This window comes from Bos mutus, chromosome 19, assembly GCF_027580195.1.
Source record: "Bos mutus isolate GX-2022 chromosome 19, NWIPB_WYAK_1.1, whole genome shotgun sequence".
Lineage (NCBI taxonomy): Eukaryota > Metazoa > Chordata > Mammalia > Artiodactyla > Bovidae > Bos > Bos mutus.
The window spans coordinates 8671011-8692558 of record NC_091635.1 but is presented as its reverse complement, the minus strand read 5'-3'; the positions used below and the strand labels follow the sequence as shown (position 1 = coordinate 8692558).

General features: G+C 57.3%; 1 protein-coding gene and 1 long non-coding RNA gene across 5 annotated transcripts in view; one reads left to right on the top strand and one right to left on the bottom strand.

Annotated features, from left to right (window-relative positions):
• Positions 1–21548, bottom strand: part of SEPTIN9 (septin 9) — a 179179-nt gene that overhangs the window by 90326 nt on the left and 67305 nt on the right. Inside the window, exon 1 of one of the 4 annotated variants that reach the window (XM_070389145.1) lies at positions 17220–17684. The exons of the other annotated variants lie outside the window; for them this stretch is intronic. Within the exon in view, the coding sequence (XP_070245246.1) occupies positions 17220–17274 (55 nt within the window). The 5' untranslated portion in view covers positions 17275–17684. Of the gene's footprint in view, positions 1–17219; positions 17685–21548 lie in introns of those variants that run through there. 4 annotated transcript variants of the gene reach the window in all.
• On the top strand, positions 18049–21165 carry LOC138992007 (uncharacterized). Its single transcript, XR_011467820.1, has 3 exons — positions 18049–18341; positions 19433–19629; positions 19769–21165. It is a non-coding gene; the product is annotated as an uncharacterized lncRNA (long non-coding RNA).

Here is a 21548-nt window from a genome sequence, read left to right as displayed (position 1 = left end):
CCCAGTGACCGGTTCTTGCTGCTGGCTGCCACTCCCACCCAGCCGCTGAGCCTCCCCACCCCATCTTCCTGGGGCAGGGCCACCTGGGACGTCCAGCATCCCGGGACGTCCCCACTCGCACCTGTTGCTTCACTGTCCTCCATCAGGGCACCCTGTTCACTCCCAACAGAGTTCCCATCAAGCCAACGAGTTCAATCGGCTAAGGTGGGTTCATTACCCGTGTTCCCCCCCACCCCCCTGCCAACAGAGAAGGGTCCTGGGTGACGGCTCTCAGGGTCAAGGAGCTGCCTGAGAGAAGAGACCCTGGTAGGCATCGTGGGACAGCCACGTAGCAACTTCTGCTTCAAGAAACTCCTCTCTACAGAGCAAAACCACAGCAAATGTTACAAGGAGCCACTTCTTAACTTGGGGCCTCTTCCCGCTCCGGCCATCTCCCAGTTGATTCCCCGGCTCTGGTGACACTGGGGTCATTCCAGGCCAACTCTAACAATCACCCTAAGACACTGCACTTCCTTCTTTCCATAGTAAAATTAAAAGTTACAGGAACGTGAGTGCATTCAGACCCATCTGTCCTCCCCCTCTGAGACCAACTGTGAGCTCTACTCTGCAGAAAGAGGAGAGACAGAACACGGCCGAAGCTACACGCACGGAGATGCGGGCAGACAGGCGAAGAATAGCCTGACCCGGGTGGCGACTTGGGAGGAGGGCGGTGAACCCAGGCTTCCTGAAAAGCCGAAGAGGGCCAAGGTGCAGCCCTGCCTGCAGGGGACCAGAGGGGACAGAGGACCTTTCTGGCCTCCGTGGGTCAAAGGTTCCCTGATGAATGGCAGCCGAGGAGGGCAGGAGGCAGCCCCTGAGAGGAAACTGAGTTCAAAACCTGAATCCCCAGGCTGCGGCTCTGAGGGCCCTTTAATGCACACACCCCTCCCCCGCTGCCCCAGATGCCCCAAGGGGGTCCTGTCCTGCACAGAGGACTGAGGAGCTGCTTCCAGGTTGGAGCACCGCCCCTCCGCCCACCAGAGGGTCCCATGCAGGGCTGTTCCCTGGGTGCTCCCCCAGACCCACCCCTGACCATGGAGCAAGAATCACCCCGTCCACAAAGAGCCTGCGGACAAGCTGGCTTGCTCACAGCCGTCTGTGACCGCGCCAATTCTTCCCCGCGACTGGGCGGGGGGCAGAGCAGGGCCCGGAGACCCCTGGTCAGTCTCAGCTCCATGGCACCGGGCTGTCAAGGCGGTGGTCGCTGTGATGGCTCCTCCTGGCGAAGCTCCAAGTTCCCTTCTCTGTTCTCAGCCCAGAGGGGGTTGGTCGTTCCCCAATCAGCGGGCAGAGGAATCACCCCGCTGACTACAGCAGGAAATGGTAGAAACACTTAAAAAATGCAACAAAAACAAAAAAATCCTAATACCAGGGTCTGCTGGGCCCAGGTGGAGCCTCCATTAATCACACCAGAGGGACAGATGGAGCTCTGCATGTCTCTGGGCTGTGGCCTGGGGGCGGCAGCTGGGTGCTGCCCAGGCCCATATGAGCTCCGGCCTAATTACAGGGGACAGTGACCTGGGGAGCAGAGTTCAGGCCCCGGTCAGGGCAGCACCCAGGAGTCCAGCTGCTCCCCCAGGCCTCCCAAGGAATGGAGTGGGTCACAGCGCATGACCCCAGACTGGCTGAGCTGGGCTGGGCAAGAGAAAAGTGTCTCAGTGATCGCAAAGCCCTACAGGCTCCAAGGCTGATTAGCGGGTTCAGGGCAACCTGGTCTCTACACTCAAGGACGGGGTGAGCTTAGGCCAGGGGGAGGGTTGGCAGAGGAGGAGGAGTCCGGAAAACCAGAAGGAGGAAGTGGGTTTGTAGAGAGAGACAGGCCACATCTGGACCCTGAGAAGATTCTGGAAGGGGCTCCCAGGGGCCGCCCAGCTGTTCCAAAGAGCCCTGGTGGGGGCTGAGTGAGGCCGCCTCCAGGACTCCCCTCTGAAGGCCCTACTGGGCACTCACCAGAGACAGCAAGCTCCTGGCTAATGCCACACAATAATCTGGAACTTGGAGAGAACCTTGTGGCTCAGTGGTAAAGAATCTGCGTGCAGTTCTGGGAGGCCCAGATTCGACCCGAGTCAGGAATATCCCCTGGAGGAGGAAATGACAACCCACTCCAGTATTCTTGCCTGGAAAAATCCATGGACAGAGGAGCCTGGTGGGGCTGCAAAGAGTCAGACACGACTGAGCAACTAACACTTATCACTTTCACTGAAGACCTAAAGCAAGCCGGGCACAGCCTCCAGGCTGGGCTATACTGTTGGGCAGAGCATCAGGAACGGGATGCCATCACCCTCTGGGGACACAGATGAGGAGTCTGAGACCCAGGGAGGCCTTCGATCACTCAAAGTCATGCCATTAAGCCCATCTAAGCCTGGTCTCTAGATCCACACCCAGACACTCTGCTGCCCCTAAGGTCGGCCACTGCATGGGGCAAGATCGGTGGGTGTTCTAACTCCCAGAAGCTGTGCACGTGCCCTTGTTTGGAAAGAGGGTCTTTGAAGATGTAATTAAGAGCCTCGAGAGGGACTTCCCTGGTGGCCCAGTGGCTAAGACTCCATGGTCCCAATGCCAAGGGGCCCAGATTCAATCCCTGTCAGGGAACTAGATCCCACATGCCACAGCTAAATATCCTATGAGCTGCAACTAAATAATTAAATATTAAATAAATATATATATATATATATATAAAAAATAAGAGCCTCGAGATTAGATACCCTGGATTTAGGGAGGAATCTGCCTGCCAATGCAGGAGACGCAAGAGATGTGGGTTCGAACCGTGGATCAGAAAGATCCCCTGGAAGAGGAAATGGCAACCCACTCCAGTATCCTTGCCCGGAGAATCCCATGGATAGAGCAGCCTGGCAGGCTACAGTCCATAAGGTCTCCAAGAGTTGGATATGATTGAGCGCGCAAAATCTGAGTGAGGGTCCCGCCTAAGACCAAAGACAGAGAGACAGGGAGCAGACTGGACGGATGCTTCCACCGGCCAGGGCACCAAAGTCGGCGGGACCCCACAGAATCTGGAGGAAAGGCTGAGCAGAAGGAACCAGCCCTGCCCACACCATGAATTTGGACTTTCTGGGCTCAGAGCCCTGTGTTAAGCCCCCAGCCTGCGGTCTCTACTGTGGCCACGGGACACCTACACGCTCCCTCTGACTCTTCCTGGTCTTTGCACCCCGCCTCCCTGAGCTGACCATGCAGCTGTTCTGTTCTTCTATGGCTCCGTCCAGAGGCCGCCCAGCCCAGGTTATCAGGCAAGCACCTGCTTATTCTTTTCTCTTTACATTTGTTCTTTGAGCCTCTGAGTGTTTTCTGGCTGATACACGCTTAGGGAAAACCTCCCTAAGGACCGAACGGACCTGTCTTCTGAGCAGGGTGGGCACTGTACCCTGGGCATCCTTGGAGGTGACCAGCCTTAAATGTGACCCCTAAGGCATCCTCCTGTCCCCTGCACTTTCTTCTCAAAAGAGCCAGTGTGGAAGCCTTCAGCCACGGTTGCAGGTGGACAGATAAAGTACCCCCAACCCTTCACAAAGCCGCACCCTCAAAATAGACAACTTCTCAAGTCTGCTTCTGGCCTGCGGGAGAGGGAAAAAATGAGAGCTGTACAGTGAACTCCAAACCCTCCGTGCCAGAGACCGCTCCGGGAGACCTACCCCCACCCCCACCACCCAGCACCACCAGCTCCACCAGCTCAGCCTGATAACCTCTGACCTGCCTGCCGGCCACGCGGGGCCCAGGCTACCAATCAGTACCTCCCTGATTCCCACCCTAGGAAGCCCCCAGAAAGCCAGGCCCTTCCAGCCACCAGCAGCGAGGACCAGGCGGCAAGGAGAGGGAGAGGGCCCTCTTATACACACACCAAGAAACTTCCCAGTTCCCCTACATCACCAGAGACACAACCTACCCAGCCTGAAAGCCCCTCAGTTGGGGGAGGTCCGGAGCAGCAGAGAGAAAGCGCCTCCAGGAAACTTTCAGAGCTGCAGGCAGGAGTAATTCCTTTCTTAACTAAAAATGGAGAATTTCAGCCAAGTTGTCTCAGCAGAACTGCTGGGTGTAGGAGAGTCTGGGAGGGTAGGGGGGTCTGTGCAGATGACCCAGAGCTGGGGGCTGCCGGACGAGGCATGGAGTTGTCACGAGTCACCTCTACACACCACCTGAGCTAGGCAGCTGACCCCTCTAGCCTCAGCACACTGGTCTCTTCCAGCTGGGACACCCAATGACCCCATAAGGGCGACCTCGGGGGCTGCCACCAGCTCCAAGTTTCTCTCATCACTCCTGCAACCACAGGCTGAGTGATTCCAAACACTTAGCAGAGCTGGAGAGGCCGGGAGAGGCCACCTCCCCTCCTAGTCTGAGGTCGAGGACTGAGGCTCCGGCCACAGTCCTCTGCAGCCGAACATGCAGCTGCCGGTGCTGTCTGCAGAACTGGCCCCATAGCCTGCGTGTTTGGGCTTCACTCCACTCAGCACTCCAACCTACAGCCGGAAAGAATCTGCGGGACCCAGAGGTCCTGGCTCGGCCACCATCAGCCAATGGAATTGGCACTTTGAGTCTCTCAAACTGGGGTGGGAAGTTGCATTGGGTGAGTTTTCTTTTTGACAATGAACCTTAAAAAATAATATCTATTGCTCTTTTCCTTACTCTAAAAGCAATACAGAAAGTGTATGTGAATGCAGAAAATCTGCAGAACATAAGCACTATCAATATTCTGGCAAACATCCTTCCAATCTTTTCACTGCACGCATATTTGTAAAGCAGGCTCACGGAGAGACACAGCCTTGGGTCTTTCTCCTGCAGCATCAGGTAGCCTGCATCGCCATATATTCTTGCATTCGTTCTCCAAATTCCTTTGTGGTTCTAAAGTTCTGGTTCCAGATCACTCTCAGCTCTAGCTGACAATCAGAATCATTTCCAGAGCTTCTTAGTAGACAGATTACTGGTCCTCGCTTCCTAGAGCTCCTGTCAGGAGGGCTGGGTGGGCCTGGCACCCCGAGACTGTCTGGAGAGAAAGTGAGCAAGGACCTCTGCCCTCCGGTGGACTCACAAGCCTCCTCTCCATCCCCCTCCTGGGAATCCTACAAGAATGACATCTTGGCATCCAACCCTTCCAGAGGCAGCCCCAGCCAGCGGCTCCGCCCGCCCCATTGTCCCCCGAAGGCACCCAAGATCTCTGTCCAGCTTCAGTAGCCACCACTCAGCCCCTAAGCCGGTCACAAACCAAAGGAAACACTTGGGCACTGCTAAGGCAGAGCCCCATGGGATGAGGGAGCGTGTCAGTCAAGGCCCCCAGATCTGCCCAGGGCCCCTAGCAGTATCCCCTTAGAGAAGATTGACAGGGACCTCCCTGGCGGTCCAGTGGTTAAGACTTTGCCTTCCAATACAGGAGGTGCAAGTTCAATCCCTGGTCAGGGGGCTAAGATCCCACATACCTCCTGGCCAAAAAATAAAACCATAAAACAGAAGCAATATTGTAACAAACTCAATAAAGACTTTAAAAATGATCCAGATCAAAAAAAAACAAAGAGAGAAGGTCGAAGCCGCCCAGGACCTCCATACTAACTCATCTGCTCCAGGAACCAGGCAGAGAGAGGCCCAGTGCTGGCGTCCAGGGTCCCAGCCAGCCTCCCTTCCCCTCGACTCCCAGAACAGCCATCATGTTCCTCCCAAAAGACCATCACCATCCTGCAGGCAGGAGCCAAGCTCATCCGTCCACATTGGGCCCTGCTGCAGAGTGTGTTCCCTTAATTCACAGGTTGAATGCTATCCCTCAAGGTGATGGGGCCTTAGAGGTAGAGCCTTTGGGGGTGATGAGGTCTTGAGGGTGGAGCCCTCGTGATGGGATTAGCAGTCTTCTAAAAGAGACCCCAGAGAGCTCTCTCTCCCCTTTTGCCCTGTATCAGCACGGTGAGGACACGCTGTCTGTGAACCAGGAAGCCACCGCCAGATAATGAATCTGCCGGAGTCTTGACCTTGGATGTCCAGCCTCCAGAACCGAGAGAAGTAAACGTATGCTATGCAAGCCCCCCGGTCTGTGGTCTTTTTGTTACTAAGACGAGGGCCTGGGAACAAGCCTCGTGTGACTTACGAGCCTCTAGGAAATGCTTGTTGCCTTGAATCTTTAACTCATCGTTTACCGGTGCTCACCACACACCAGGCACAACCCTAAGGGCTCATTCACCTCCCAAGACCTTCAGATGAGCTATTTCCCTCTCGTCCCCATTTTACAGATGGGAAACCGAGGCACAGAGAGGCGAACAACCAGCCCAACATCCCAGCACACGTGAAGTGAAGTGAGACTGAGCCAGCATGCTAAACCATCACACCACACTACCTCCACAGCCCACCCCGCCCCCTAAAAGCCAGACTCTCAGTAACAGTACAGCACCCGCTACATGCCACACCAGCATGGCACCTGTCTTGTGCTAAGCCTCAGACACACCTGCAGGACAAACCCTGTGATTCCAGCGTCACTAACGTGATCACCAAGCTGGAAAGAGATGAGGCCAGGATATGAACACAAGCAGCCTCTGCCAGACCCCAAGCTCTGGCCCCCCACTGCTAGGTAGACTGCGATTTCCATTCCGGCCCGGCAGGGTCAGCCAGGGAGGCGGCCCAGGCGAGGACCGGGTTGTAGTGCATGAGGGTCTCCCTTCCAGTGTGGCCTCAGGCTACCTGTGACCTTCAAGACTTGCCCACCTTGCTGGCTTCCAGGAGGACCAAGAGCCCTTGAATACAGAGTGCCCAGCCTGGGGCATGGCATGTCGAAGGTGCTCAAGACAGAGACGGTTACGAAGAACAAGAACCAGCGCCATCAGAGGAAGTGCCTGTGAGTGAAAGGGGAATAGCTGGAAGAGCCGGGACTTGGATCAGAGAACAAAAAATTCCGGAGGGAGGCCGGAGTCCAACAGCTGGCTCCGGGGCAGCTGCTTGCAGGAGCCCGGCTCCATCACGTAAATATTAGGAGAGATGCAAATATCTGAGCACCCCTTCCAGCCCAGCTTCACAGGGAGGCTGCAGCCAGGGCAGGGGCAAGGTTTCCCCCCTCACCAGTGTCCCCACCCCTCCCCCAGCCGCCCCCAAACTCCTCTACCTGGGCAGGAGCTGGGGTGTGGACAGCCACCAGGAGGGAGGGGACACAGCCCCATCTGCCCCCTCTCCTCTGCACAGGGCCTGGAAAGGCGTGAATGAATGAGTGCCTTCCCCATCTCTCCCCCTCCTCATTGCTTCTTTTGTAGTTTAGCAGGAAAGTAGAGCAGCCCCTCCAGAGGTCTTTCTGATGGAATCCCGGAGGGAAAAGCTCACCACTCCAGACCCACTACCCTCACCACAGAAACACATCACGTGCCCCTCTTCCACATGGACTACATGCACCACCCAAGTCTTTCCCCGCAATCTGACCAGGAGGAAAGCTGGAGCCTGGAGCTCCTCCACACCCCGACCTATGTCTGCAGGAACAGCCCCCTCCCATACCCTCCGCCTGAATGCCAAGGGTACCTGTGCCAGATGTAGGCATAACACGGTCTTCCAAACCAACTACACGCAAGCAGAAATCGCAACAGGAGGCAGCCAGCACCATCTGTCTGGAGACCCTGCCTGGTAAACTCCTACCCAGGACTCTGCTTGGTGCCCCTTCCTCCAGGAAGCCTTCCTGAACCTACCCCTCTCCTGGGCTCATGCCTGGAGCCCAGAATGGAGAACAGAACTAGTCCTCAGCTGGCGCCCACAGTTTACTGCTGAGTAAACAAACGAATGAGCTGGCTGCCTCTCCCACCCCGGCCATCCTCCTCCCAGCCCACCAGACACAGAAAGATTCTAGCACTTACTTCATTTTTGAACTGAAGGCTAAAAAAAAAAAAAAAAACACAGTTTTCTTACAGAGCACTCCTCCCCTGACTTGTGATGGGGGACAGGAGGCAGGGGACAGCGGAAAAGGCCGCCCCTCCGGGCCTGGGATGGAGCCAGGAAAACTTGTATGCTTTTACTGTAGATGATATCGGTCTCCAGGGACTCAGGGCAGGGGCCTGGCCTGCCCCTCAGAGGGAAACTGCCCACCCACGTGGAAAGGAGGGCCCGAGAGCCCTGCTGGGGGCTGGCTTTCTGCACCCAGGGAGGGGCCGACCGGGCTCCAGGCTGAGGTCCTGCCTAGGAGAGTCTGGAGAACTGGCAGGCTGCTGGCCACCGACGGTCAGAACCAGAAACTTCTCCATCTCACCGAAGACGGGGGAGGGGAGAAGGTGAGGTGGCCGGAATCTGGGCCACTCTGCCTGGGACACCACTCCTTCTTCCCACCAAAATAAAAAAAAAAAAGAGACCATTCCATAGGTGAACTTCCCGCAGGCAGAGAGAGGGTGGTCGGTGTTCCAGTGTCTCCCTTCCCATTCCCACGGGATCCTCAGCCACAGCCTCCCACATGGAGGTGCCTGGGACCCCCAGGCCTTGCCCCAGGGGACAGTCAAAGCCCACGGCCAGAGGAGCCATCAGCCTGCACTCCTCAAAAGGCAGGGGAGGGCTGTGAGTTTGACAACTAGAAAGCTGTACTAGAAACTCAGAGGAAGTGCCTGTGACTGGTCATAAAAGACCAGACACCGGCTGCAAAGAGCTCACAGTTCCAACCCCTCCTTGTACAAGTGAGGGAAAAACCAGACCCAGGAACTCCCAGATCAGACTTGCTAAGACCCAGGCGGCAAGACAAACTCAACTCCCTATCCCTGCCCCATCCCCAGAAAGAGCCACGTAAGGCCCCCCCGAAGGGGTGCCCCTGCTCCCCCTATTTGTACCCAGAGGGACCTCCATCAAACCCCTAGCCAGATAGTCCCTCAGAGGCTGCAGTAACCAGCGGACATGTGGGGGGGCTGGGGGTAAGGAGCTGGTCACCTCTTCTGCCTCCCCTCCCCCATCCCACCTGGACCCCCCTGGAGGTGTTTGAAGGCAGGGCTCCCAGTCTTGGGGACAGAGACACGGCAAGCTCTAAGCCATGCATGCGGAGGGCACACTAATGTGTTCAAGGCCAGGTCCCTCGATTTTCTTAATTTTGCATCTCGGGATAGAGATGGGTTCCCCAGATGGCCCGGAGACTGGGAGCAGAAAAGGCTGGAGACTGTGGGGCTCAGCATTCCAGGAGGGACTGTCAGACTCAGAAATCTGAGAGAGAGGGTCTACCGAGAAAAACCACACGACACAAAAAATAAAGAGGCAGGTTGCCCAGAATGGGAGAAATAACTGCAAATGAAACAACTGACAAAGGATTAATTTCCAAAGCAACTCAGCAGCTCAATATCAGAAAAATAAACAACCCAATCAATAAAATGGGCAGAAGATCTGAACAGACATTTCTCCAAAGAAGACATACAGATGTCTAATAAACATGTGAAAAAATGCTCAATGTCATTATTGTTAGAGAAATGCACATCAAAATTATTAACACAATGAAGTATCACCTTATACTAGTCAGAATGGACATTATCAACAACAACAAAAAAACCTACAAACGATAAATACTGGAGAGGATGTGGAGAAAAGGGAACCCTGTTGCACTATAGATGGGAATGTAAATTGATACGGCCACTATGGAAAATAGTAAAGAGGTTTCTTTAAAAACCAGGACTAGAACTACCATCATTCAGTTCAGTCGCTCAGTCGTGTCCGACTCTCTGCGACCCCATGAACCGCAGCACGCCAGGCCTCCCTGTCCATCACCAACTCCCGGAGTCCACCCAAACCCATGTCCATCGAGTCAGTGACGCCATCCAGCCATCTCATCCTCTGTCGTCCCCCTCTCCTCATGCCCTCAATCCTTCCCAGTATCAGGGTCTTTTCGAATGAACTACCGTTTGACTCTGCAGTCCCACTACTAGGCATATACCCTTAGAAAACCACAACACAAAAAGACACATGTATCCCAGTGTTCACTGGAGCACTGTTTACAACAGCCAGGACCCAGAAGCAAGCTAGATGTCGATCGACAGGTGAATGGATAAAGAAGTTGTCTATATATTTGAGATATACCGTGGAATATTACACAGCCATAAAAGGGATGAATTTGAGTCAGTTCTAGTGAGGTAGATGAAACTAGAGCCTGTTATACAGAGTGAAATAAGTCAGGAAGAGAAAAACAAATATTGTCTATTACACATAGATGATGGAATCTAGAAAAATAGTACTGATGAGCCTATTAGTATGGCAATAATAGAGATGCAAACAGAGAGAGCAGACTTGTGGCCATAGAGAGGGAAGGAGAGGGTGGGACGGATTGAGAGAATAGCATTGAAACATGTACATTACCACGGGTAGCTAATGGGAACTTGCTGTACAACACAGGGAGCTCAACCTGGTGCTGTGACAACCTCGAGGGGTGGGATGGGCTGGGAGGCGGAGGGGAGGTTCAAGAGGGAGGGGACATGCACCTGCCTGTGGCTGATTCACGCTGATGTATGGCAGAAGCCAAGACAACACTGTAGAGCAATTGTCCTCCAATTAAAAATACCTTTTTTAAAAAAGAGAGAGGCAGGTTGGAGTGTCATTCCTGGGCTACTCACCTCCCCTGCAACCCCACTCTGTGCTACGGGGGGGAGGTGCTCGCTGTGTATATTCTCCAATCGCATGGAGGCCATTCTCTTGTCCCTCTGCCTAAATTTCAGGGCATTGGCAGCACTTTAAAAACTGACAACAAACTTGAAGTGTCCAGACCATCTCCTGGTCTAGGCTGAACGGAGCCTCCGGGCTCTGTCCAGACCAAATTAAACAGCCGGAGCCCAGAAATGCCCCCAGCACCGGGGGGTGTCTAGGGGCCAACCGCTGGGTCTGTTTGGCCAGAAAAATTACAAATCCTCAGTCTTCTGGGACCGGGTTCCACAGACTTCCAGCCCGTTTCATCTCATAAGCAACTCAGCCTCCAAATTTGGGAAAAACCAAGAGGAGGTTGGAAAGACAGCTGCTGTTTGACCACGTTTCCTCGGTGGTGCCGCCAAGAGAAAGCAAAGGAACTTGCTTCCCGGCTGGGTTTCTGGGATGAACCCAGGAAATGACATCCTCCGGAGGGTCTTGACTTCTGATAAATCTCTCCCGAGAGCCCCCTAGCTTGCCCAGCACCCCTTACCCTCTACCCTAGCCCACCATTCTAAACACACCACCAGACCTTTGAAGGTCTACACCATGACCCGCTGCCACCTGCCCTTGGGGACTCCAAGCCCATCAGAAGCACTTGGTCTGGCCTGGCAGGAAGGTGGGACTCCTGGGTTTGGGGGCCACCACGGATCCCTTGAGCCTGGCCCTCAGGTCCTTGTTGTTGGCCTGTGGTCCTGTCTGTACCCCAAGGAGCCTTCTATTAGCAGCCAGCCCACCCCCAGCACAATGAGTGAGGGGCATTCAGCTGGTAAACAGGCGGTGGCGGGGGGAGGATAATGGTGATGCCTGAACTGAACCGTGGTAGGGGGCTCCATCTCTGAACGTGACATTACCCTGACTGCCGGACATTCAAGGAGAAAAAGAAGGTGAGGCCCCATTCTGCTCAGCCAGCACCAGGATGAGGGAGCACCAGGCACTCCCTTAGGGGCCTGCCAAGGCCGCGCCAAGGCCACGGTCACCAGGCTGAGAAGTCTCCAGCCCTGCAGGGTGAGTGTGCCATCTGCCCTTGGCAACGTCACGTCATGAACAGGCCGCAAGGCCACCTGCTTCCACCGGCTGGACAGTCTCGCTCACAAACATGGCCTGAGCAAGTACGCCCACTGTGTGTCCACCCACCATGTTTCGGGCCCAGGGATGTCCATGGCTGCCACTGAGCCTGGGGGCTTGAGCTCCAGGGGGTTCCTTTCTCCAGACTCGGAGGCCCCAGCCCATGCCCATCTGCTTCCCACATTGGCACAAGGGTGCAGGGCTAACCAGCCCCTGGGGGTGAGCTCGAGGCACCCAGCTCTGGCCTCCAAGCCCTGGCTTCTCCACACTGGCCCCAGAAGGGACGATGCACCAAGTTCCAGATTTGCAACACAATCAGGAGTAGCATAGGGCCACTGGTCAAGGAGGATGTTGCGGTCAGCAACCCCTATCCCTGACACCAGCTGCCAGTTCCGACTCTCTTTCAGGAAGGCTGGCAGCCAGCAGAGGCATGGGCAAGCAGCCCGACCCCACTGTCTTCAAAGCCAGGTCATACAGCATATGCCTGTGTTGTCATCTGCCGGGTGGGCCCATAGTCCACCCATCTGGGATGCTCCGGGGTGAGGGGAGACGGGGATGACATCCCCAGTGAAGGAACCCTGCAGGCAGCCCACCTGACCCGAGTCTCTAAGTTCTGCCTGTGAGACAGCGTGACACCTCCCAGGCCCGGGCAATGGCTCCTGGGCTGGCCAGTAACACAAGTATCTGCTCTGAATCTTCTGTGCTGACCATGGTATACAGCCTCACTCACCACCACTCCCCCCAACCACTCGGGGACCCAACAGACCCTTGCACCCCTTCCCTTCCATCACCCAGATTCCTGCATTTAGGTATCCACACCCACCTGATTCGGCAAATATCTGACCCCCACCTCAAGCCCCAACAGCAGCAGCACCTACCATACTCCCAGGAACAGGAAACAGGCTCAGGCTGTTGGCTATCTCCCCAAGATGATCCTTGGACAGAGGCTGTTTATAACCCCACTCAACAGAAGGGGAAACCGAGGCTCACGGGCCAAGACTCCTTCACCACCCAGCCATCACTTCCCTCCAAAGGCCCTCCCTCTCCTTCGGGATATAAACTCTACCCACTCGTCCCTTTCAAACCTTCCTACAGTGGGTAGGATTCCATGTGTCCACTGCCAAAGGCCCAGGTTCAATCCCTGCTTGGAAACTAACAGCCCACAGGCTATGCGGTACAGCACCCCACCCCCACCCCCACCAAAAAAAAAGACTTCCTGGAAGGATCTGTGTCCTCCAGGAAGCCTTTCCAGATAGACACCCCACCGCACGGGATGTCCCTGCCCAACCCACCTCTCTGGCCCACGTCTAAACCTCAGCCCCACTGATGATGGGGACCCTTGTGCCACCTGGCACTTCCTCGCAATCAAGACAGAGGGTGAGTCTAGCCCCGGATCCTGGACCCAACAGCACCAGGCCAACACAGCTGGTGGTGGTCAGACCCATGAGAGCCACCCCCTCGTAGCCACGAGCAGGTACCAGTGGAGTCCCAGGAAGGCTGGTTCCTTCCATCCAGCGAGTGATCTCACACCACCACGGTGCCTGTCTCTTGCCACCAGGGGAGGACTGTGGGGACGCTGTATTCTCAAGAGGCCTCAAGTCTCGCTGAAAAGCAGGACTCATCGCTCAAGAAGCCCAGTGGTGTTAATTAGGGGCAGATTCACACCCATCAGCAAGCTAGACCTTGTTCTCCTGGGAGGAGAGGGGTACCTGGACGCAGCCGTCGAGGGAGCCCTCGTCCAGGAGGCGTCTGGGCTCCCAGACAAGCTCCCAGACAACTACAGGGTCTCGTCTCCCCAGGAGACCCTCTCCCTGCCCGCTGCCCGCTCCATGCTCTGGGGCCAGGGCCTGCTTGGGCTCCAGGACCCAGCTGGCAGGATCCCATAATGAGACGTCAGAGGACAGACGTCAGAGGTTCAGAAGGGCAGACACCTCCTCCAGGTGGGAGAGACGGCTCTGGGACCGGAACTCCTGGGTCCTGGGCCAGATTGCGTCTCAACCAACATCGAGGACTTTCAGGATTTTTTCAGCCCATGCAAATCCGGTTACAGCCAACCCTGCTGGGAAAGTAGGCCAACAGCTGGCACTTGGAAGGGCTTTTGTTACACAAAGACCCGAGTTGTAATAGCGTTTGCGATAACAGATTTGGCCTGCCTTCGTTAGAGAACACGCCGTCCGACTGCCCTGAACTCCGCCAGCTGGGAGCCAGATAGCAGACGGGGTCGCCCTTCCAGCCACCCCATCACACAGGGAGTGACGGTGCTGAGATCACCTGCAGCCCAGCTCCCAACAGGGGAAATGAAACTTTAAAAAAATCAATCCAATCCAGCAAAACACAAGATGTTCCTCCTGCCCCTTCATGGGGGTCTCCACGGAACCCTGGGATCCTCCTCAGAGGGAGGGCAGGGGCCATCATGTGGGAGGTTCACACCTACGGAGGACACTGCCCCCCAGCCCGGCAGTCCCCAGGGGAGACCTGAATCCACAGACACTTCCAAAATAGGAGACAGGCTGCATCTCCACGCCACCTCGGTGATGGCTGTGGAGCTTAACAACCTCACCCTCAGTCCTCCAGGGTAGGTAAGGGGATGAGCAGAAACAGCAGGGTGAAAAGAGAAGAGTGTTCCCCAGGGAAGGGAGAGGCATGTGCCCAGGATATGGGGTGTCAGCAGAATTTAACTAGGGGTATCCACTCCACAACCCCCCCAACACACACACACCTCCACTGGGACAGCTTTCTGACTGCCCTGCAGGGCCTGCTACTTTGGCCTGGATACTGCCATTGCCCCAAACCTCCAGGGAACACCCCAACAGAGCCAATGGGACCCAATCGTAGGACTCCAGTCTGCTCTGGTTGAAAGTCACCCCCAGCAACTGCCATGGCTCAGAACTCTCCAGCCTTTGGTGGTGGCCCCTGGGGCCTCCATCTTTAGCCACCAACATATGCAGCTGTCGAGGAGCCAGGATTTCCTCCCACCTCTTTGACCCTACCTTGCAGAAACTGAGATATCAAGCAGGCAGCCCAGGCAGAGGCCCCCCACCAGCCCCATGGAAACAGACCAGAGCTCCTCCGGCTCCAGTCTCGGCCACTCCAGCAGCTTCCCCAGGATGGTTTGGGCTCCCGGCGGGCAGGCACACCTGGTCCTCCGTGACCTTGCTCGTCTGACTGTCACGAGCTGGCCCCTCTCATGCCCCAGCCCTAATAGGCCAGCTCATTCCGGCCTCCCCTACTCAGCTCACTGTCCCTGGCTCGAGCGGGCTCCTCCTCCTGCCTGCAACCAGATTTCCGCCTCCTCCACCACCACGACCTTTCTCTGTCCTGGCTCTGCCAGCCAGTATCACCCACAGTTGCTCCGGGTCAGACACCCTCCTCCTGCCCTGATCTCTCCTTCCCACGTCTGTCTGTCCAAGGCTGTCACTCTCAACACCCAACTCCACTCCAAGTTTCGGGGGCTCCTGGGGAGGCTGCCTTTCTGGTCTCCAAGCTGGCCATGTGTACAGAGCGCACACACGTACACACACACAAACAACCAACGTGCACGCGAGAGGCTCTAACTCGCCTGCCTTCAGTGCATGAGTCTGCGGGGTACACAGTGGGGAGGCTGCCGCACACCAGGAACCAGAGGGTCCAGGCTCCGCTCCCTCATTGAGAAATCCCCCTGAAAGCACAAGCACGGGGCTGCCAACCGCCACACCAGGATGGTCTCAATGAGGCCATTGTCTCCACCAGATGAGAGGGTTGAGAAGCTGCCTGAGAAGCAGCTGCCGAGGCTGCTGGCATCTCCAGATGGGGCACTTCGGGAGAGGATGGAGTTGCACGCGGGCCCCGAGTCAGAGGCACCAACAACCTCCGGGGCATGTACTGTGACAAAGCGCACGACCCCTAAACCTCCTCCTCCTCCGGCTGCCTCAGGGCTCCTGACCTCCTGCTTTCATGTCCGGGACCGCAAGCCAACCTAACTCACACAGGCCTCAGGAGAAAAGTACACAGAGCGCAGGACCTGAAGCAGGCAGCCATCTCCAGGTCGACCAGTTCTCCCACTCAGACTCTTGGGCATAAAAGGCCCTAGAAGTGTTTTCCTCCTCCAGCAGTGGCTGGGGGCAAGCTGAAGGCAAAACAGACTCAGAGAGACCTCGAGTATGAGCACACACCCCCAAAAGATCGGGACAAGCCATCACAGCTCTGTAGACCAGAACTCCTCTTAGCGTTCAATGTCACAGTCAGAAAAGTGCTCCAACCAGACAGCCAGCCCCCAGCAGGCACGTCCCTTGGACAAGGCAAGCCAGAGCTGGACCCCACCCCCTCCTGTCTCTCCACCCCCTGCTAAGCCAGTCCAGGCCCAGCCCAGAATTACAGCTGTTGGGGCTCTGCCTGGGGTCCAGCCAGGCTCTGGTCCCCAGAAGTGCCCCTGCAAAAGGAGCTGACCCCAAGTGGGCCAAGTGCCCAGCTGGGCTCTGGGGCCCCAGACCCCAGCCTTGACTCTGCCCTAAGGACCAGCCTGGCACCTGGACTTTTGTTCACTCCTTTCAACCCAGCCTTCCCAGGTCGGGGCCCACCAGAAGGGTCTGCCCAAAGGCTGCCTGGGAGCCCCTCTGAGGGGCGGGGGCTCCAGATCTCAGCAGAGACAGACCCGCCCCTCCGAAATCTGGCCCCGAAGTGCTGGAGACTATTGTGTGAGCTTCCCTTCCGACCGCTTTATTCACTCCCCGGGAGGCAGGACGCAGAGCCACCGGCAGGCAGGAGGGCGCACGAAAGCTACGCACATACACGAGCCCAGGAGCTGGACGTCCTACCGCATCCGGCGGGAGAAGCTCCCCACGTCCCCTCACACTTTTCTAAACCCCGGAGGGAGGAGGGGACCAACACGCGCTCCCTACCGGCAAGCAGGGCCCCCTCCCCGCTACGGCCGGAATCTGGGAGGCAGCTGACGACGTCCCCAGGCCCGGATGGGGGCAATGGGACGCGCCTCCGCCCCCGCCTTCTAGACTCCTGGCGGCCTGGACCGTGTCCCCTCGGGTGCCTCCCCAGCCCGGATTCTCTGCTCAGCCCCGGCCCCGAAACTGATGTAGGCGAGGGGGTGGGAGGCGGCTGTCCTGCGGGCCGGACGCTGGGGACGGGTAACTAACTCCCCCAACCCGCCCCAAGGACCAGGCCCCCGAGGCCGACGGGAAGAGCGCAACGGAGAGGATTGAAGGACAAGCCGGGAGGGAAACTGCGCGCCCGGGTCCTTCGAGGACGAGCCCTCGAGGAGACTCGTCGCTCGACAAACACAAACAACAATAAAAGGAAGGAAACCCGGCGGCAGCGCGCAGGGCGAGCGCGGGGGCCAGCAAGGGCGCGCGGTCCCCGCGTCCCCCTAACGGGGTCCACCTTGGAGGCGACGCGGGCGCGGGGCGGGGGGGAGCCGCGGCGGGAGGGCGCCCCATCGGGGTCCCGCCTCCCCGTCCGTGCCCCCGTCTCGCGCGGGGGTCCTCCCCGAGAGGCCCCCTGGCGTGCGGTGGGCGGCCAGCACCCACCTTCGAAGTCCGAAATGATCCCGTCCAGCTGCGCATTGACCGCGGGGTCGGACATGGTGGCTGTGGCGCGGCGCGGCGCGCTGAGGGCGGCAGCGAGGAGGCGCCCCGGGCCGGCCCCGGCCCTGCGCGTTGGCTGGGGGGGCGGGCCGCCCGCGCTCCCGCCGTGCAGAGTTGGCCGCCGGAGCCCCTCGGCCCCCGGGCTCCGCTGAATGAATGGGGGAGGCAGGCGAGCGCCGTCGCTCCCGGCTCCCCGCGCCCCAGCCCCGCCCCGCCCCCGCCTCCCGGGCGGATCAGGTTCCCCGCACCCGGGGCCCGGCCTCCCCGTCTCGCACTGGCTGCTCCGCCCGCCTGTCAAGGCCGGGCCTGGGCGGGGGATGGGGCGGCGGGGTTGAGGTGGCGGGGGAGCTGGGGCCCGAGCAGCGGCCGCGGGGATCGGCCGAGTCCTGGGCGCCCGACCCGAGCGCCCCCCTCTTCTTGCCGCCTGGCCCGCGCCCAGGGGACGGCGACGGACGCGGCCCCGGCGCCCTCTCCACCCCCTCGGAGGCCCCGCTGTGGCCAGATGTGGGCGGATGTGGAGGCCGGGCGGCGGCGCGGGGGCGGGGCCGGGGTTTGGGGGGGGAAGAGATTCCTCCCCTTCCCTGGGGTGCAGGGATCCTTCTGCGGGAGGTTTTATTTACGCAGCCAAACAAAGTTCGCCGCCGCCTTCGCGCGCTCAGCGCCCGCAAGGGTTAAACGCTCGGGCCGGCGGCCGGCAGGATCTCGGCCTGTAGGCCTACAGCCGAGGTGGGGGGGCGCCGAATCCCACCCGCTCGGGGCACCCCTCCAGCTGCTCCCTACCCTCCCCCAACCCTCCATCCCCGAGGTGCCTGCTGTACCCTCGGAGGTTGGTGTCAAAAAAGGCGCTGGCCCAGCGAGGACGGAACACCCTGATCAGAGCGGCCAGGGACACGTGCCACCCCCACGCTGCACAAGGGGCTTTCCAAAGGCTACGCGTAGACCCCGGGTTCTCCCCTAGTAAGAAGCAGATTAGTTCAAAGTATCTGAAGGCAGGAGTTGGGGGAGGGGACAGGGAGCCAGAAGCCTGTGGGTGAGGCTCCGCCCCATCTGGCCTTGCCCTCCAGGGTAAGTTAATTTCTACCCTTCTCCAACCATTCGACAAACTCTGATTAAACCCTATTACCTACAAGGCAGGCAGGTCCCCGGGACTGGGGACAAAAGGATGGGCTGGAACTTGAGAAGCAACCGGGGAGGGCCCCGAGGTCTGGCACCAACAGTGGGGGAAGGGGTCTCTTCCAATCCCCCCAGCCAGTTAGGCACTCCTGCCTTTTCTCCCGCCCCACTCCATTTCCTTAAACCCAGGGCCTCTGCCCCGAGTCAGGGGCCAGTGTGATAATTTATAGCAGGGAAAGATGCTCCCTAAGCTGATGGGCAACTGGGGCAATATGGTGCCCTCAGTGTGGCCTGTGAGTGCCGGAGGGCTTGTCCTGGGTCTCAGGCTGGTCAGTGCTACCCCCTCCCAGCCCCCCACCCCCCTAGTTCTAAAAGATCCCAAATGCACTAGTGCAGCTGAGCCCTGAGTGCCATCCTAGTTATTCGGGCCCTCTCACAGAGAATGAGCTAGGTTTGAGGAGCTTTTTTTAAGTTGACAAAATCGAGTCCTTCCTTTTTAAGAAAAGCAGTCTCTCCCTCCCTCATGCCTTGGATATTTTGAACTATTTTCAACCAAGTGAGTTTGTGGACAGGGAACTGCAAAACCACAGACATTTCAGATGCGCGCACACCCTCTGCCTGGGAGCGGGGGTTTCAGAATGGAGTCGCCACTGTCATTAAAAGCACCCTGACGGCTTCCACACCAGCCCACGGCACTACTTGTCTGAAACCAGCACCTGGGCCTGCCTGGTTGTCCAGTGCTCTGGCCACCTGACCGCCCCGTATTTGGGAGTGTGGTGGTCCACTCCGTCTAAGAAACAGCTTTATGCCATAACCCCCTGGGAAGATGCTGGGTCCCAGAGATAGGGCAGCGTCCAGCCTGGGCCATAGCATTATTCTTCAGTGTTTTTATAAAAAGCACTGGTGAGTGTAGACACACCCATGTGATTGTTCTCCCAGGGAGCTGGCTTGGAGTTCTACCAGATTCGCACAGGGTCAGCTTATAGTGTATTATTCATTTCCATTCACAGTGGAGCTAAACATACTTATGCTTATCTCCTCAGGGAGGCCTGCCAGGGTCCACACCTCACCAAAATGCTAGCCTATGGGAACCCAAAGGACAATGGCAGGAGGGAGCAGACCTCCGAGGCCAGAATGTTGGCACGACTGTGCTTCAGAGTCCAATGAGTGCATCCCTCTGCCTCTGGCCTTCCTCCACTTAACCACCGAGGCCGCCGATGCCAGGCCTAGACACCTCCAGGTAAGGAGATACCCCCACGTTCCCTCAGGAAACCCAATGCGGCACTTTGGCCACACTCCCAGCCAGGAAGTTCACCCTTGTATCTAACCAACCGCTCTAACTGTACATCATTTATTTCCTCTTTTTTTCCTGTCCTCAGAGGAGATGGGAAACAGCTGGGCACCACCCTTCAAGTAATAATTACCTTCTCCGAACTCGAAGACAATCCAGTTGCTCCTTGGCCTTCTCTTTCTCGGCTTAAATCATCCATCCCAGCCCTTTAATCATCCCCGATCCTTTGATCACTTCTGATGACTGTGTCCAGATTGGGGCCCCGGGACTTTAACAAGGCCTGATCCCAATTGGATGGGGGAGGGCTCCCCCCCAACCCCCTTTCCCAGGGCATGAGCAGTCAGGGCTGGGGTCTGGACAGACAGTCCTGGCTGGGGCTCTGGGCAGATAAAACAGCAACAGCAGCATAGAGAAGAAAATGAGCTTAAATTTGGTGAGACAAAAAGAACCACGAAGCCTCCAAATTCTGTGATGGTAACGCTCTCCCAAGGCCATGGGCGAGGGTGAGACCGTTTGTAGGTCTGATCTAAGGGGAAGGTATAATTTGGGGAACATCAGAGGGGCCACCTACCTCGCAGGTCCACCATGAGACATATAATGGAGTGAATGGTGAGCCCTCAAAAGATAAGTCCATTCCAAACCTCGGAATGAGAACTGGCTTGGTGTAAGGATCTCTGCAGATGTAATGAAGCTGAAGGTCTTCAGCTTCATGGTAAAGAACCCTCGTGCCAATACAGGAGACAGAAGAGGCGCGGGTTTGATCCCTGGGTGGGGAAGATCCCCTGGAGGAAGGCATGGCAACCCACTCCAGTATTCTTGCCTGGGAGATCCCATGGACAGAGGAGCCTGATGGGCTACATACAATCCATGGGTCACAAAGAGTCAGATATGCCTGAAGCAACTTGGCATGCACACACACACAAGGGCCTTGAGATAAAATCACCCTGGGTTAGAGTGGGCCCTGAACGCAACAGCCAGCGTCCAAAACGAAGATGCGGAGGCCCAGAGAAAAGGCCCACATGAAGTCAGAGGCAGGGATGGGAGCGATGCAGCCACAAAGCAAGTAACACTTGGGACCCTGGAAGCTGGAAGCCCCAAGGTAAGACTTCCCCAGAGCCTTCAGAGAGAGCTTGCTCCGGGGCCTCCTTGCTGGTCCAGCAGCTACGAATCTGCCTGCCAATGCAGGGGACACCAGTTCAATTCCTGGTCCGGGAAGATCCCACCTAACACGGGCCAGCTAAGCCCCTGCCCGTAACTACTGAGCCCTCACCCTAGAGCTGAGAGCTGCAGCTACCGAAGCCCACAGGCCCCAGAGCCTGTGCCTAGAAGCCCCTGCGATGAGAAGCCTGCGCACGGCAACCGGAGAGTAGTCCTCACTCACTGCAGCTAGAGAGAGCCAGTGTGCGGCAACAAACATCCAGTGCAGCTAATAAGTAAATATATATATTTTAAAAAAAAGAATGCTTGCTGTGCTGACACCTTGATTCCAGACTTCTCATCTCCAGTTGTGAGAGAATAAATTTTTGTTGTTTTAAGCTCCCTGATTTGTGGTTCTTTGTTACGGCAGCCCCAGGACACTCCTGTGGATCTTAAATCCCATCCAAATCATCCCTTTAGGCCAAAGCTGCCTCTCCCCAAGGACGTCTCAGGAGCCACAAAATCCACAGCTGGTAATGAACGCTGGCCGGCAGGTGGCAGCCGGAGGGAACTGGGGGCACGGGGCACTCAGACAGCAAGTTTTCTCAAGGAAACTGGAGGCCAGGGCTGGTGAGAAAGGTGTAGTGTGAAGCCCTTCTGGAGATGGAAGGAGCAAGCCTGAAGGGAAAGCCCGCAGGGCCAGCCCAGGTGGAGTGGCCTTTGCGAAGCAT